The 18,189-nt window shown below is 38.5% G+C and overlaps 1 protein-coding gene across 12 annotated transcripts in view; it reads right to left on the reverse strand.

Moving 5' to 3' along the window:
- Positions 1-15,793, reverse strand: part of BBS9 (Bardet-Biedl syndrome 9) — a 730,525-nt gene extending 714,732 nt beyond the window's left edge. For 10 of the 12 annotated variants that reach the window (XM_021079333.1, XM_021079330.1, XM_021079328.1 and 7 more), the window contains exons 1-2: positions 15,069-15,792; positions 3,143-3,265 (exon numbers count right to left, since the gene is read on the reverse strand). In XM_021079333.1, coding sequence (XP_020934992.1) covers positions 3,143-3,254 — 112 coding nt within the window. In that variant the 5' untranslated portion in view covers positions 3,255-3,265; positions 15,069-15,792. Of the gene's footprint in view, positions 1-3,142; positions 3,266-15,068 lie in introns of all 12 variants that reach the window. The other 2 variants (XM_021079334.1, XM_021079336.1) reach the window with 2 other exon arrangements.

An 18,189-nucleotide genomic window follows, 5' to 3' on the forward strand; every position in this document is an offset into this window, starting at 1 on the left:
CTGATCACCTCAGAGAAAGTAGGAATCAACTGGTATTTGTCTCAATTTCCCAACCTGACCTGCAAATTTCTCTTCATCTGTGTCCATTCTCCTTCTTACCTTCTGTCTCACCTGTTTAAGGTTAACCTTTCCATGTGTGCACCTGATCCCATTCTGACTGTCTTCTCTGGATCCTTGCTCTATCAATTATATCCTCTAGGCTACATGTTGAATTTTTCCCCTTTCTTTTTACCCTACATTGTCCCCAATCACCATTCTCTCTTCTTCCCTTCACGGCTGTTTCTTTAAAGGGCTATAAACATTCAGTCTACTCCACCCCTCTGAAAATCTAGATTTTGTTAGCATTGTGCCCACTCACCCACCCTCACTAAAGACACTAATGAACCACTTGCCTCAAAATGGTATGGAAACTTATCCATCTTCATGTCACTAAATCTTGACTCCCATGTACCACCAGCCCACTGGTTCTCCTGCCTCTCTGCCTGTCCTTCTCAAAATCTATTATTGACTACCTTTCCCAAAGCTCCTCCCTTAATGTTCCTATTCTCCAGGTTACGGTCCTAAGGTTCTGTCCCTCCTATTCCATCTTCTCTCCTTGTGCATCTTCACCCATTCCCAGGGCTTCAGATACAACTAGTATATCGCTCACTCCCAAATCTCTACCTTAGTTCTTCCTACCAGACATTTCCACCTCAAACAGAAAATGTCCAAAACTTTTCTCACTAAACTTCCACTCCATAAGATTAAAGTAAAAATTTTTAAACCTTAGTTTGCCACCAGTCAACTCTGGGGCTTGTCAAAAATGCTGTCCAATCCCAATCCATCTCAGAAATATGATCTTAGAAGATCTTGTACATCTGGGATAGAAAATCTTCATATATAATAATCACCACACAATATTGTGATGAAGGTGGTCCAGGCTTTGAGAAATAAAATAATGATCAGTGCTTTTTTTTCTACATGGAGCATACACACAAAAAACAATTTCTGTGTAGCATGCTTGGGAAAATAGAGGAAACTGCTCACAGCTGGATGCAAATTGGGAGGAAGCAACATCTCAATATATTGGTAACCCACTGGTGGCACCCCAGTGAGGAGCTCTTAACAGAAACAATATGTGAACAGTATGTTATTCAGATAATCAGTAAGTATAATTTCCAGCCAAGTTGAGCTTTAAATAGTTTGAGCAGAGGTGGGTTTGAAACTGTTTCTCTTTCTGGCAGGTATTTTTGTGGTATGACTCTTCTATGCTACCAAATTATAAGGGAATCATGTTTTATCAAATAGTTGGGCAGGAGACAGGGTTGATAATCTTTGAACAATAGCTCAGGACACCCTCTGAATAGAGGGCCTTCCCATCTTCTATCAGTAGGAGAGCAGGGCCCAGATTTTCCTTAGAAACAATTTAGTAAGGGCTCTGAACAGCTTAGTGCCTCCCACTCTTCTTAGCCAATATAATTTTCTCCTTTCAACTTATCCCCCAAATTCTACTGTTTTCACTAAGGGCAAGAGAAAAAGAATAAATAAAAATGTAAGAGATCAATATTTATATACAACGAACAAAAGAAAAATAACTATAATAGGTTTTCTATTTAAGAAGCCAGTGACTACCTGCATTACAAAAAAAAAAAAAAAAAAAACTCACAACTATAAATCATTTAAACCAAGTACAGGAGTTCCCGTCGTGGCGCAGTGGTTGACGAATCCGACTAGGAACCATGAGGTTGCGGGTTCGGTCCCTGCCCTTGCTTAGTGGGTTGACGATCCAGTGTTGCCGTGAGCTGTGGTGTGGGTTGCAGACGTGGCTCGGATCCCGCGTTGCTGTGGCTCTGGCGTAGGCCGGTGGCTACAGCTCCGATTCAACCCCTAGCCGGGGAACCTCCATATGCCGCGGGAGCGGCCCAAGAAATAGCAACAACAACAACAACAACAAAAAAGACAAAAAGACAAAAAAAAAAAAAAAAACCAAGTACAAATTTCAAAAACAATAATACAGAGCTAAAATGTTTTAAAAACTACTTAATATATGAAGATGCAAAGAGGAGCAAATAATACAAAAATAAAATAGAATATCGTTTCTACTATCAAAATATAGAAATGAAAGCAATGATTTAACAATTGTTTTCTACAAACAAATATAATTAGCTTAATTTTTCCATTCTGGTAAATGGCTTTCGGATTCAATTTTATTTATCTATTTATTTTTTTAATGATTTTTATTTTTTTCCCATTATAGCTGGTTTACAGTGTTCTGTCAATTTTCTACTGTACAGCAAGGTGACCCAGCCACACATACAACATATACATTCCATTTTCTCACATTATCATGCTCCATCATAAGTGACTAGATATATTCCCAGTGCTATACAAGATTCAATTTTAAAACAATATAATTTTGCTTGCAAATAATTTCTACAAGGAGTTCCCATCGTGGCACAGTGGGTAACGAATCTGAACCATGAGGTTGTAAGTTCGATCCCTGTCCTCACTCAGTGGGTTAAGGATCCGGCATCGCCGTGAGCTGTGGTGTAGGTCGCAGACACGGCTCGGACCTGGCTTTGCTGTGGCTGTGGCGTAGGCCGGCAGCTACAGCTCCGATTAGACCCCTAGCCTGGGAACTTCTATATGCCTCAGGTGCAGCCCTAAAAGACAAAAAGACCAAAAAAAAAAAAAAAAAAAAAAAAATTCTACAAAAGAAAATCTTTCAAAATTAGGAGTATTTTACCAGCTCTGCCTTAGGAAATCTAATAAAACAAATAAAAATGAATTAAATTATACTTATGTTTTTCTGAGTTTCAATAAACAATATGACAGAATCAACACAAACAATAAAAGAGAAGTGAGAACTATATTTATAAGTCTGCTACCTAAATATTATTTACAATAAATACTATCTTAAAAATTAGGGCATAGGAGTTCCTGCATGGCTCAGCACGTTAAGGGTCTGGCATTGTCACTACAGTGGTGCAGGTTTGATCCCTGACCTGGGAACTTCTGCATGCCATGGGTTCGAGAAAAAAAAAAAAAAAAAATTGGTGACAGTTCACCTAAGTTCTATAAAGTACACATTAAAAAAGAGAAGTCATTTTATTTCATCCCTTTAGAATGCTTTACTCCAAGATGCTTGGTCATAGTTGTTTACCTTGTCCAGTTCCAGTATTGTCAACATCAGCCAAACACAAACAGCCTTGATCAAATTCTTCTTCTTCCCCCAAAACAGTAGACCACCAATCACGGGCTTTAAATAAAGACATTTTTGTTCACTCTGAAAAGAAAGCATTTATTTATAATAAAAATCTACTTCACAAATAAAATTCACTTCACAGCACAATTATGAAATAATTAACTTTTTAAATTTTTATTATAGTTGATTTACAATGTTCTGTCAATTTTTGCTGTACAGCAAAGTGATCCAGTTTTATACATATATATATGCATATATATATATATACACACACACACACACATTCTTTTTCTCATATTACCTCTATCATGTTCTATCACAAGTGATTGGATAGAGTTCCCTGTGCTATAGAGCAGGATCTCATTGCTTATCCATTTTAAACATAATAGTTTGCATCTACTAACCCCAAACTCCCAGTCCAGCCTACTCCCTCCCTCTGGGCAACCATAAGTCGGCTCTCCATGTCTGTGAGTCTTTTTCTGTTCTGTAGATAGGTTCATCTGTGCCATATTTTAGATTCCACATACAATTGATATCATATGGCATTTGTCTTTCTCTTTCTGACTTACCTCACTTAGTATGAGAATCTCTAGTTCCATCCATGTTGCTGCAAATGACAGTACTTTGTTCTTTTTATGGCTGAGCAGTATTCCTTTGTGTATTATGGACCACACTGAAGTAATTAACTCTTAAGGCAAACTGAACTTGGACAACTTTGAGGAAAAAAACATTGTATTTAACTCTAATTTTTTATATTTTGTGGAATGTGTGAAACCACAATCCAAATGGGTGAAAATATTAATCAGATATTTTGCAATGGCATTGGAAAGTCAAGCTGAGAAATTATACATTTATGTTGGGTCAATTCTCTCTTCTGGGACATTTAGTAGACAACTGCACAAAGCAACAAAAAAATATATTGTTTGGAGGATCAAGATTCAAATTCAACTAGCACTAGATAGCTCATAATTCCTCAGTAAAATAAGTAATTTCCCTCTAGTTTGGTCATTAGAAAGACTGCAGCATCTCCTGTCACAATGAGTTGCTGAGAAGAGCAAATAAGATCAAATGACTAACACCAGAAGGGGCACATTACAGGTATTCAAAAATTGTTCACTCACTTTCCCCTTTCTAACTGTAGAAAGGAAGATGGAAGAGAGAAATTCTCACCAAAAAAGAACCAGGAAAACTGGGCTATAGGTCTATTTATACCACTAATCACCTGTGTGTCCTCAAACAACCCCCACAACCGCTCTGTGCCTTGATTCCTCATCTAAAATAAGGATATTCCAGCCATACCACAGAGTTATGAATGTGGTAGATATGAAAGTCTATTGGAGGGTGGGGGAAAAAACTGTAACTGCAATGTATACATCTAAGGATGACCTGACCCCCTTGCTGTACAGTGGGAAAATAAAAAAAAAAAAAAAAAAAAAAGCCAAAAAAAAAAAAAAAAAAGAAAGTCTATTGGACTTTTTGAATTTATACTACAGACATCATCCACCTGTGATCCTACAAAAGTTCCTTTTTTAACATAAATGAAGCTTTCCTTCATGTTACACTGATTTAAATGATAGGATATGCAGTCAGTTCTTATTCAAAGAAGCTCTGGACTATAGGGTTGCAGCAAACATTGAATTAGCAAATACTGAACCATTGCTCTTAGGAAAAATCGAGGGTTAGAGTAGTGCAAGCGCCATTCACAATATTTACATCAGCAAAACAATACATAACTTTGTTTTTTGTACATTTCTGTTTAAAAATAACTAATATATCGTTGATTCATTAACACTGAACTCAATGGCCCATAACACTGTAACTCATATTTGAAGGAAGCTTATCTATCATATGTATTTTCTCCATGAGGTATATCACAGCCCTCTTGCACTTAGGAACAACAGACAGCACTTCGACATTACTTTGGGCGAACATTTTAAACAGCAATATCACAAACATATATATACACACAAAAAAAAACAGATGTGGAAAATATGGCACCAACTAGACTATGAAAAAGATCTTCGTTTATAGTAAGAGAGCTGAAACAACAAAGCAAAAAAGGCGACTCAAGGTGTTTGACATCAGCTGGGAGTGTGTGTATCAAGTGACTCAATTTTTTTGCCACTCTGAACATAGCCATGAATGATCCCCAAAAGCACCAAGGATATTGATTTGGGGATTACAAATAAATTTTGCTGAGTGGGAAAACTCACAAATATGGAAGATGTAAATAATGAGGATCACCACTTTTTAAAAATATAGATAAATCTGCTTCTTAAAGTAGGCCTGCCACACAGGGTAATCATAGAAACCAAGGTTTCTTGTTTTCATAAAGTGAGCCAAGAAATTAGCTGAAAATAATGTGGTGGGGAAAAGTGCAGACTCTGGAGGCAGCCAGTATAAGTTTGAATCCCTGCTCCACCACGTACTAACCGTACAACCAAGGGCAGGTTACTAAAAGCTACTGAATCTCTCTATACTTTGGCTTTCTTATCTACAAAATAAAGGTAAGAATGGTGTTTGAGGATTAAATAAAAACACAGTAGACTCAACCTATAAAATGGGAGAAAATATTTGTAAAACATATATCTGATAAAGGGTTAAGATACAGACTACATAAAGAACTGGTACAACTAAACAATAAAATTTAAATGAGCAAAGGACTTAAATAAACATTTATCCAAATAAGATATACAAATGGCCAATAAGCACATGAAACAATACTCAACATCACTAACCATTAGGGAAACGCAAATCAAAACCACAATACGATACCATCCATTAGGACGACTGCTACCAAAAATAATAACACAGAGTACTTGGAACCCTTGTGCACTATTGGTAGGAATGTAAAATGGTGCAGCCACTGTGAAAACAGTATGGAGGTTCCTCAAAAAATTTAAAACAGAAATTACCATAATATCTAGCAATTCCACTTCTGGGTATACAGTCAAAAAACTGAAAGCATGCAAGCATGTTCTCAAAGAGATATTTGTACACCCATGTTTATAAAGCATAATTCACAATAGCTACAAGGCAGAAGCAACCCAAGTGTCCATCATGGATGAATGGATAATCAAAATGTAGCATATACATACAAAGTAGTATTATCAGTCTTAAAAAGGAAAGAAACTGGAGTTCCCGTCGTGGCGCAGTGGTTAACGAATCCGACTAGGAACCATGAGGTTGCGGGTTCGGTCCCCGCCCTTGCTCAGTGGGTTAACAATCCGGCGTTGCCGTGAGCTGTGGTGTAGGTTGCAGACGCGGCTCAGATCCCACGTTGCTGTGGCTCTGGCGTAGGCCAGTGGCTACAGCTCCGATTCAACCCCTAGCCTGGGAACCTCCATATGCCGCGGGAGCGGCCCAAGAAATAGCAACAACAAAAACAACAACAACAACAACAACAAAAAGACAAAAGACAAAAAAAAAAAAAAAAAAAAAGGAAAGAAACTCTGACACGCACTAGCTACAACATGGATAAACTTTGATAACATCATGCTAAGTGAAATAAGCCACTCACAAGAATAAATTCTGCATGGATTCCACTTATGTGAGGCACCTAGAGTAGTTAAGTCATAGACAGAGAGCAGAGTAGCAGTTTCTAGGGCTGGGGTAAGGAAGGAAGTTGGGAATTTTTGTTTAATGTGTACAGTACAGAGTTTCAGTTTTGCAAGATGAAGAGCTTTAAAGATTGGTTGCACAAAAATGTGAATGTACAATATTACTGAACTGCACATTTAAAAATGCTTAAGGAGTACCCTGGTGGCTCAGTGGGTTAAAAATCTGGTGCTGTCATTGCTATGGCTCAGGTTCAACTCCTGGCCTGGAAATTTTCGCATGCCACAGGCATAGCCAAAAAAAGTGCTTAAGATGGTAAATTTTATTTTAGATATAGTTTACCACAATTAAAATTACAAATGAAAATTTTTAGTTTAAAGGGGAATATAGGAGTTCCCTAGTGGCCTAGCAGGTTAAGAATCCAGCATTGTCATTGCTGTGTTCGATCCCTGGCCGGGGAACTTCTGCATACTGCGAGTGCAACCCAAAAGAATAATTAAAAATAGTGACAATAAGAGTTCCTGCTGTGGCGCAACAGGATCACCAGCATCTTGGGAGCATTGCGATGGAGGTTCAATCCTTGGCCCAGCCCAGTGAGTTAATGATTCAGAGTTGCTACAGCTGCAGCCTAAATTGCAGCTGCAGATCAGATTTGATCCCTGGCCCAGAACTCCAAGTGCCGTGGGCGGCCAAAAAAGAAAAAATAATAATAATAATAATAACAATAATTTTAAAAATGAAAAAGGGAATACAGTAGTGTCAGCACAATACTGGGTACCTAATAAGCCATTTTCAAAATTATAAAATTAAACTGATGGGGAACAGATCAGTGGTTACCAGGGTTAAGGTGGATGTGACTTTAAGGCATTAACACAAAGGAATTTTGGGGGGATGATGACAAAGTTCTTTAACCTGATTTTAGTAGTGGTTTCATGGAGTAAATTTTATTTCTTAGAACTATATTCCAAAAAAATAAGGGTATGTAATGTCAAATCTGGTGAAATCAAAGTAAAATCTGTAGTTTAGTTATAGTATTGTACTAATACTAAGTTAATTGTATTGACAATTGTACTTTGTCATTAGGAAACCACTATTTTTACAACTTTTATGTGATCATAAAATCATTTCAGAGTGACAAGTTTAAAGAAACAATGGGGGGTGGGGAACCTCCATTCTAGGCCCTGTCTTTATGCTAAAAAAGAAAGTAGTCAAACAAAAGCAAAGTGTTGATGGAGGTAAAGAAAAAATACATAGGGTAGGTAAATAAACTTATTATAAGTTTAACATGTGGGAGAGTTTCTGAAAAACATTTGTATTGCCTGCTATTAATAATAGCACTATACAACCACACAAATTGCCAGATTTGCAAACTTTAACCTCACAGTAAGTATTCAAAAAATGTCATAAACACGTCTATTACATTTTTATTGGATTTTTTTAACTTGAGAGGGAAGTAAAAGTACTTAATAAATGCCATATAGTCTCATTATGTACTCCAGATACACTAGAAAATTGTTATATGCCATGCCATTGGACTATCATGGTGAAGATATATCATTCTCTTGGGACAGAGGTCATGAAGAAATAGAGAAGTCTGCCAGATAACCAAACTGGGGTATCCAATGAAATCAAAGGAAAACCAGGACTGAGCTATCTGGAAGGAAGTGAAAAGGGAATATCAGAAAAAGAGAGTGACAAGCTATATGAAATGCTGGTGATATGTCACAAAGGATAAAGACTTGAGAAGACACAAGTCTTGGCCATAGAGACAAAGCCCAGAACAAAAATCAATAAATAGGATAACCAACAAGTAATCCTTTACACAGTCTGCATCAGCCAGTTCAAAAGGAGCCTGGAGGAAAGTAAATAGGAAGGGAAGATCTGCCCAATATCAAAGAGGTCTCTCTTCATCTCACAAAAGCAGAGGAGAGAACCCCACAAGCCCTGCCTAGAGAACATACTAAATACCTAAGTAAAAAAGGAGGAAAAATAAAATAAATAAAATAACTTTTTCTTGGTGAACAAGTTTTTCAGCTTGCTAGAATAAAGGAGAAAAGCACCCCCAATATGAAAAACTAACTCTCCAACACTTTATGCAAATGGAATTGTTCTACATCAAGCACTAATTTCTTATAGACGTCTACCATAAAATTGAACATCTATGCCTATTAACAAAATAACACAGGCAACATTTAGTTCCTTCCTGTTTCTCCTGCCCTATCAATTTCTTCTTAGTCACCCACCACTTCATTAGCTTCTTTTTTTTTGTCTTTTTGCCTTTTCTAGGGCCGCTCCCGCGGCATATGGAGGTTCCAATGGGAGCTGTAGCCACCGGCCTACGCCACAGCCACAGCAACTCGGGATCCGAGCCACGTCTGCAACCTACACCACAGCTCACAGCAACGCCAGATCCTTAACCCACTGAGCAAGGCCAGGAATCGAACCTGCAACCTCATGGTTCCTAGTCAGATTCGTTAACCACTGTGCCACTACGGGAACTCCTTCATTAGCTTCTGAAAGCCCTTTTTTCCTACACAGTTTAGCTCTTTACTACCCAAAGTGTAGTCCCTGGACCAGCAGGTCAGCATCACCCAAGAGTTTGTGAGAAATGCAAAATCTCAACCCCACCCCAAATGACATCCCCAGGTGATTCATAAGCACTTTAAAGTTTAAAAAGCACTGGTTAAACTGATATCCATTAGCCTAAGTGGATGTTTTCTTAGCAATGCTCTACTTCTCTTCCTTTTTTCTGTGACCTCCGCCACCAGTCAGTTACCTTCCCAAAGCTTGAAAAGGAGACTCACTTTTAAAATCAAAGAGCCTCGGAGTTCCCATTGTGGTGCAGCAGAAACAAATCCAACTAGTATCCACGAGGATGCAGTTTGATCCCTGGCCTCACTCAGTGGGTTGGAGATATAGCATTGCTGTGAGCTGTGGTGGAGGTTGCAGACACAGCTCAGATCCCGAATGGCTGTGGCTGTGGCTATGGAGTAGGCCAGCAGTTGTAGCTCTGATTCGACCCCCTAGCCTGGGAACTTCCACATGCCGCAGGTGGTCCTAAGGGGAAAAAAAAAAAAAAGATCTGAATAAATAGGAAAACACCCCACGTTCATGGACCTGAAGTCTTAACATTGTTAAGATGGCAAAATTTCCCTAACTGATCTACAAACTCAATGCAACCCCTATCAGATTCCCACAAGGCTTCCTCGTACAAATTGACAGGCTATTCTGAAATTCACACAGAATTTCCAGGGATTCAGAATGGTAAAAATAATCTTTAAAAGAACAAAATTGGAAGACTCACACTTCCTCATTTCAAAGCTTACTACAAAGCAACAGTGATCAGGACAGTATGGTATTGGCAATAAGGATAAACACAGATAAATGGAAAAGAATTGAGAGTCCAGAAATAAATTCATACAAGGATGCTAAGATCATTCAATGAGGAATTGCAACAAATGGTTCTAGGACAATCGGACAACTACATGCAAAAGAATTAAGTTGGAAAATTACTACAAACCACACTTTAAAAAATAACTCAAAATAGATCAAAAATCTAGGTGAAAGCTAAAGTATAGCTAAAACTATAAAACTTCTAGGAAATCTTAGAAGAAAACTTATAAGTAATCTTCATAACTTCTGATTTGGCAATGGAGTCTTAAATTTGACACCAAAAACATGAGTAAAAAAAAAAAAAAAGATAAAATAGTCTTCATCAAATTTAAAATTTTATACTTGAAAGAACACAAGAGAGTAAAAGAGATGACCCACAGAATGGGAGGAAATACTTGCAAATCGTATCTCTGATAAATTATATCTGTACTACACAAAGAACACTTATGACTCAATAATAAAACAACTAAAAATAGGCAAAGGATTCAAATAAGATATACAATGGTCAATAAGCCCATAAAAAGATGCTTATTGGCCATGAAGGAAATGCAAATCAAAACTACAATAAGATTCCATTTTGCATACACTATAATGCCTAGAATCAAAAAGTCAAACAGAAATAAGTTTTGGCCAAGATGTGGAAAAATCAGAACCTTCATACACTGCTGGTGTAAACTTACAGTGGTGCAATCACTTTGGAAAATGAATTGGCATTCCTCAAACACTTAAACATAGAGTGATCAAATGATTCTGTAATTGCACTCTGAGATATCTATCTACCCAAGAGAAATGAAAACATAAGTCCACATAATAACTTATCGTGAATGCTCATAGAAGTATTACTTATAATACCCAAAAAGAGGAAGTGACCTAAATGTCTATCAATTGAATATATAAACACAAAGTGACATATCCATAAAATATTAATCAGTGATAAAAAGAAATGAAGTACTGATATATGCCACAACATGGATGAACTTTGAAAACATTATGCTAAGACAAAGAAGACAATCACAAAAGACCACATATTAAACGATTCTATTTTTACAAAATGCACAGAATATGCAAATCCAAGGAGGCAAAGTAAATTAATGGTTCCTTAGCTCTGATGCGGGAAAGAAAACAAAAAATTTATTGGGAAAGGGTGCAAGGTTTCTATTTGAGGTGATAAAAATACTCTAAAATTTTCTGCGGTACAACTGATAGTTGCACACATCTGTGAACATACAAAAAAAATCGAATAGTATACATCAAATGGGTGAATATGTGAATTATATTTCAATAAAGCTGTTATTTTTTAAAGAGTAAATAGTGATGGACACATGGGGGATTGTTTTACTATTATTGATGCTTTTGTTTATGTTTAAAATTTCCCATAATAAAATTAAGTTTTACTTTTTTTAAATATCTGTATTTAGCCACATATACCATTCTGAAAGAAAACAATAGTGCAAATTAAATCAATGATTAGCAAAATAAATTTACCTTTCTCTGAAGAATCACCCATGAAATAAAAAAATATAAAAAGACTAAATAAGACCAATCATTCAGTCAAAAGATACAGCTGATAACATATAATAATTATAAAATCATTATGAGTAGAAGAAGAATAAAGACCATGTAATAGGCATTTTTAGTTGTGAAATCTAGCTTTTCTGTTACAAAAACAAAAAGTATTCCAAGTAAAAAAATAAATATGTATAAACTGATTTTAATTTGGTTTAGTTAACTGCCTTTTTTTTTTTTTTTTTAGGGCCACACCCATGGCACATGGAGGTTCTCGGCTAGAGGTCTAATCAGAGCTGTTGCTTCGGGCCTACGCCAGAGCCACAGCAATGCCAGATCCAAGGCGCGTCTGCGACCTACACCACAAATCACAGCAACGCCGGATCCTTAACCCACTGAGCGAGGCCGGGATTGAACCCGCAACCTCATGGTTCCTAGTCAGATTCGTTTCCGCTGCGCCACAACAGGAACTCTCTAGTTAACTCTCTTCAATAAAAACAAGAAATGAGAATTTGCATTTTATTCAATGTTGATTTCCACTGATTTTCTGGGTTTTTTTGTCTTTTTGCCATTTCTTGGGCCGCTCCCGCGGCATATGGAGGTTCCCAGGCTAGGGGTCGAATCGGAGCTGCAGCTGCCAGCCTACGCCAGAGCCACAGCAACGCGGGATCTGAGCCGCGTCTGCAACCTACACCACAGCTCACGGCAACACCATATCGTTAACCCACTGAGCAAGGGCAGGGACCCAACCCGCAACCTCATGGTTCCTAGTCGGATTCGTTAACCACTGCGCCACGATGCTTTTGTTTATGTTTAAAATTTCCCATAATAAAATTAAGTTTTACTTTTTTTAAAGTAAGATACTTCTGTATTTAGGCCACATATACCACTTCTGAAAGGAAGAACAATAGGTTGGCAAATTAAATTCAGATGATTAGCAAAATAAATTCTACCCTTTCTCCTGGAAGGACTCCTGATTTTCTGTTTTTAAATAAATGTAAAACAAAAACCAAACAGCAGGTTTTCTATGAGGATCATCTCCCTTTGACTGGAAAAGAAAATAACAGCTAACAGTTACTAAGCATGCACTAAGGTCCCAGGAACTATTCTGAGTGCTTTGCAAGTATTCCATTTCAATCTTCATAACAAAACTACTAAGTAAAGCAGAGATACCATTTTGCAGGTATCCCTGAAAACAGAGAGATTAAGAAACCTGCCCAACTGGTCACAACTAGTAAGTGGTGGAAGTAGCATCCAAAACCAGATTGTCTACTCCCTAATTAAGTACAGCCACCTGGCAAAGACTAAAAAGCTATAACTCTGTTAATATTAATTCTAATCACTGCAAGTTCAAACTTCAGGAAAGTATCTCATACATTTAATTAAATCTTTAAAGGATGATTGGAAAACAACAATTTGAAGGTTTTAACAGTTGCATACTATAAATAGCCACAAAAGACTTATTTCTTACGCCTTATTAGAATAATAAACAAGAGATCAGCTCTTCATCCCTTAAGCTCCAGAAATTCTCTTATGCACTTTCTTTTTTATTCTTAATAGGGATTTATTAAATAATGATAAACATGTTATCTTCCACATCAAGTTTAATCAGATTTAGTTTTCATTTAAGATATGGATATTTTAATACCTCATTGGCATATTCCCAAAATATGGAAGGATGACTAGAAGAATGGCTGCAGCAATAACCCCAAGAATCCTGTGGAAGGAACGTGTGAGTGACATAGTAGATTCTGGAATTAGGAAGCTAAGTCTCCAACTCAGCTTATCATTTGGGAAGCTTTGTTTTCTCCAGGTCATGTCAGTGCTGCCCCAAATTTTAGAAAGTAGGGGTCAGGTCTTCCAGTCCAAGGAAGATGAAAAATGCATGCAGAGTTAGAAAAATGTTGCTTCTAAAGACAATATTTTAAGGGCTCAGTGTTGGAATGTTCAATAAAACCCACAAAAGGCAAAAGGAGAGGGAGCCAGACATCCCTCTGACTCCACACTCCAGCAATATGACCTTAGACAAGTCCCTCATCCTCTAGGCTCCAAGTTGTTCCGGGAGGTGGAAGTGTAAAATGACATAACACATGTAACTACCTAACCCAATGCCCAAGCCATAGGGAGCACTCAACAATGTCAAATAAATGTCAGTAGTAATCATAATAGCAGCAGCAGCAGGAGCAGTACTAGTAATAGTGGCGGGGGTGGTGGTGGTGGTGGTGCTATGTTCTGAGCAAGACAAAATTACAAGTGTCAACCTGACCCTCTGGAATGAAGATTTAAATTGAACTATCAAAAGAATAATAACCTTTCACTGAAATGTTGTTACTCAGCAGGGATGCTTTATAATAATTTAATGTGTTTCAACAATTTTTGAGAAATATTTGAAATCCTTTATTCTGAGGGATAAGGCTTGCTACATACATCAGAAGGTGCAAAACTTTAAAAATTACTATATGCTATTGATATTGGTTTTTTTTCCCCTTCAAAGAATATTTCCATCAAGAAGTTGTACCATAAACATAAATGTGTAGTTGTAATTTAGGAACAATTACACATAATCACACAAAATGAAAAATTCCTTAAACTCTTATAAATAACTTGTAAATCATTTGCAAAATTTTAAAAGTTTTTTATATTCTTCTAAATAATGGTTCAGTCTATTCACCAAATAAATCTCAACAATTATTCTCTTTACATATTTCTAGCAAGTTAGGAAATCTCTTCCTCTCTGAATGCTGGCTGACTTTAGCTAAGATCCAGAGTCTTCCCTCCAGCCTCTTCAAGGGGTGGATGTCTGTGATAATGGTTTCATTTTACAAGTAAAAGTGAGATGACCAAAAAAAAAACTCCAGGAATTGGAGTCAACTACAAGACTTGATTGGGGAAGGGAGATGCTAATAAAAACATCTCAATTCAATTAAACTGCAATGTAAAGGGAGAAAGAGAAGCAATAATCCTATTGCAAGACGGAATTAGGGGGTATTAGTACATGCACCCCGCTTCAGTCACAGGCTGAGAACTGCTGTAACCATTTGTTCACAAGACCTGCTGAAGTGTCAACGAGAGAAGGATGCTTGTGCACCATGTGACATTCCTGAATGGAATCTATAAAAATTCTCATCACTCTCGAAAATATTCACAGACTCTCTCTCTCTCTCTTTCTCTCTCTCTCTCTCTCTCTCTCTCTCTCTCTCTCTCTCTCTCTCACACACACACACACACACACACACACACACACACACACACTCTGTCTTGGCAGGGTTTTGTTTTGTTTTGCTGCAACAATCCTTCCTAAGAAACCTATAACTTTATCTCCCCCCCAAACCAGTACATGGCATCAGAGAATCAATCTTGACCACAAATAAAACACAAAAAAGGGCATTCGTGCACCCGATGTTTAATTCCAGACACACTCTCTTACCTGTTACCGAATCGGGTGGGTCCTCCCCCACCTTTCTTCGAACTCGCTTTCCACTGATTTCCCTTTAAAAACGTCTGCCAAGATCCCAGGGCTGGATGGACGAGTAAGAACGGAGGATTCAGAGAAAAGCAACCCTTACTACTCCTTAACGTTCCCCTGCGCCAACTTGTTCCACGTCCCAGGCAAAAAGAGAGCCTCACCAGAGAGCACCATCAGCTCCACAGAGTTGGAGGGCTCCCCCCAAATAGCTCTCCTGCATCCCTTCGCTGTCACTCCCTGAGACAAGCAAGAAAAACGGCATCAATCCCTTGGCAGAGACCAACCAGGCGAGAACAACGGAAAGTTCTGCCGCTCACAGAAAGGAGAAAATGATGAAAGAGGCAGCGAATGGGATGTAGCAGGAAAAGGACAGCAACGGCGGAAGGGACACCTCCCCACTCCTACCTAACTCCAAGCCTTCTCCGTCCTGTTGTCATAGCACTTTACAACGAACACTATTGCGCAAGTCAAATAGCTGAGCCCTGGTGCCTTCTGGGGGTTGTAGTCCTGAGTGTCTGACGAGACTGAAAGTTGCAGGGTTTTTTCTGAGTGGGCTCAGGATGGAGTCACATTTTTACGCGATGAGGCTGGAACGAACCGCCTCTTGTTCCTCCTTAGCAGAGGGGGAGAGAGAATTAATTCTATTCCCCTTTTCTGTCCTAGGACAGGTCCTTGGAGGCGGGTTGTGAGAAAGACCCGCCTCTTGTCTCCGCTGCTGACGCAAACCACGCCCCACTCGCGCCGCGCTCCGTTCCCGCCGCTCAGGAGAGAGGCTTTCCTCGGGGGCGTGGCTTTTCTCAGGGGAGGGGCCAGGCGTCTGGGCGTCTCCATCAGTCGGCTCTTAAGGGGCCCGCAACGCCCCAGAGACCTCTTCTCAGGTACCCGAAGGCGGAGTTCCTGTCCTTGGACTGGCGGCCTTGACCAGGGTTGAGTGAGCACCAGGGTTGAGTGAGCGCCAGCGTGTGCACCTTGGTGGCAGGGGTGGTGCTGGCCCAGTGCATGTTCACCTTGAAGAGGAAGACGGGCGGAAAGAAGACCATCGAGATGGTGGGACATTTGAAGTTTCCAGGGGTTTATTTATTCCCAGGAGGAAAAATGCTGTCATGAATTTACTTGTTACCCGTCTCCTGATGGACGTGTTCCAAACATTCTTTTTAGCATATACCTTTGAGTGGATTTTCTGGTATGTAGGTATACAGGTGTTCAACTTTACAGTTAAACATCTCAAACTTTTTTTAACTTTTTTTTCATTTTTCCTTGAACCTTTTGGTCTTGCCTGTTTTCACTGGATTTTAGCATAGGTTTTAAATTCCCTATTTTTCACCACCAATTCACATTTCCAGTAGAAAATGTAATTCTGGAGTTCCCTGGTGGCTCAGCGGGTTAAGAATTCAGCTGTCGTCACTGTGGTGGCACAGGTTCAGTCCCTGGCCGGGAAACCTCCACATATTGCAGGCTTGCCAAAAAAAAAAAAGAAAGAAAGAAAATGTAACTCTAGATAATTACACTTCCTGAAAACAGAACAATTTCATGAAAATCCTCAACATTGTTAATTTTGATTACATTAGGCCTCCACAACGTTGGTTATAAAAATTGGAAATTACTTGGGTTGCCAATAATAAAACTTAGGCAAATTATGACAAAATACTATTCCACTATTAAAATTCAAATTATTGAAACATTTTGACTTGAAAAAATTGTTCATAATATAGCTGAGGAAAAGTCTTCTAAAACTATCATTTGATACATTTTTATAAATAAAAATATGGAAAAATATTTGAAGGACTTTTCATAAAAATATTAACAATGGCTATTAAATGGACTTACTTGTCATTTAATTTTTCCTTTGCATTTTCAATGTCCTCAGTATTTTTTCAATGGCTGTGTATTACCCTTGTAATTAGAATTAAAGTTTTTAAAATAATAGAATAATAGAATAAAATATTGTCTGAAAATAAATGAAAAATTACCTTGAATTATTAATTTATATTTCAACCTAAGAAATGTAATTCTTAATTATAAAACCCTCCCTGTGAAAAGAGAAGCTTCCGAAAGCTTATAATCATTTGGTAGGTCATCTCCTCTGCCCCACCAGGCACATGACTGAGGCCATCCTCTCCCAACCCCAGCAGAGCCACCCTAGAGCAGAGCTTCCCCTAATCCAGGTGTTTTTTTGTTGGGTTTTTTTTTGGGGGGGATCGGTTTAGGGCCCTCACACTTGGCATATGGAGGTTCCCAGGCTAGGTATCAAATCAGAGCTGTCCTGCTACAGCCATAGCAATTCCAGATCCTTCCCCACAGCTTGCGTCAGCTCGAGATACTTTAACCCACTGAGAGAGGGCCGGAATGGAACCCAAATCCTCATGGATACTAGCCGGGTTCTTAACCCAATGAGTCACAACCAGAACTCCCCATTTTATTTTCTTAAACTCATATTAGGATTTCCCATTGGGCACAGTGGGTAATGATCCAGCTTGTCTCTGTGGAGACACCAGTTGGATGCCCACCCAGTGCAGTGAGTTAAGGATCTGGCATTGTTGCAGCTGTGGCATAGGTCACAGCTCCGGTTTGGATTAGTTCCTTGACCCCAGAAACTTCCATATGCCACATGGGTGGCAGAAAAAGAAATCAGTACATATTAGATACATAAAGGACTATACCCGTCAAAAAGGTCATTGATTTATTGATCCAATCACTCAAGAGCTATAATATGTGCCAGGCACTATGTTAAGCATGTTAGACTGTTTAATAATTAAAATACAGATCTCAATCTTTTCCTTTTTTTTCCGCCTTAACCATGGAACAAAATAAGTTTGGAAAGGATATCTTAATGTATGTATGTGTAGTGCACTTTGATATTTCTACTTTCTATTCTTTTCTGTTTCATTTCATTGTTTAAAATATTGGCGTTCCCATCATGGCGCATCAGAAATGAATCTGTCTAGGAACCATGAGGTTGCGGTTCGATTCCTGGCCTCGCTCAGTGGGTTAAGGATCTAGCGTTGCCATGAGCTATGGTGTAGGTCGCAGATGAGGCTTGGATCTGGCTTTGCTGTGGCTGTAGCATAGGCCGGCAGCTACA

The sequence above is a fragment of the Sus scrofa genome, chromosome 18 (genome assembly GCF_000003025.6).
Source record: "Sus scrofa isolate TJ Tabasco breed Duroc chromosome 18, Sscrofa11.1, whole genome shotgun sequence".
Lineage (NCBI taxonomy): Eukaryota > Metazoa > Chordata > Mammalia > Artiodactyla > Suidae > Sus > Sus scrofa.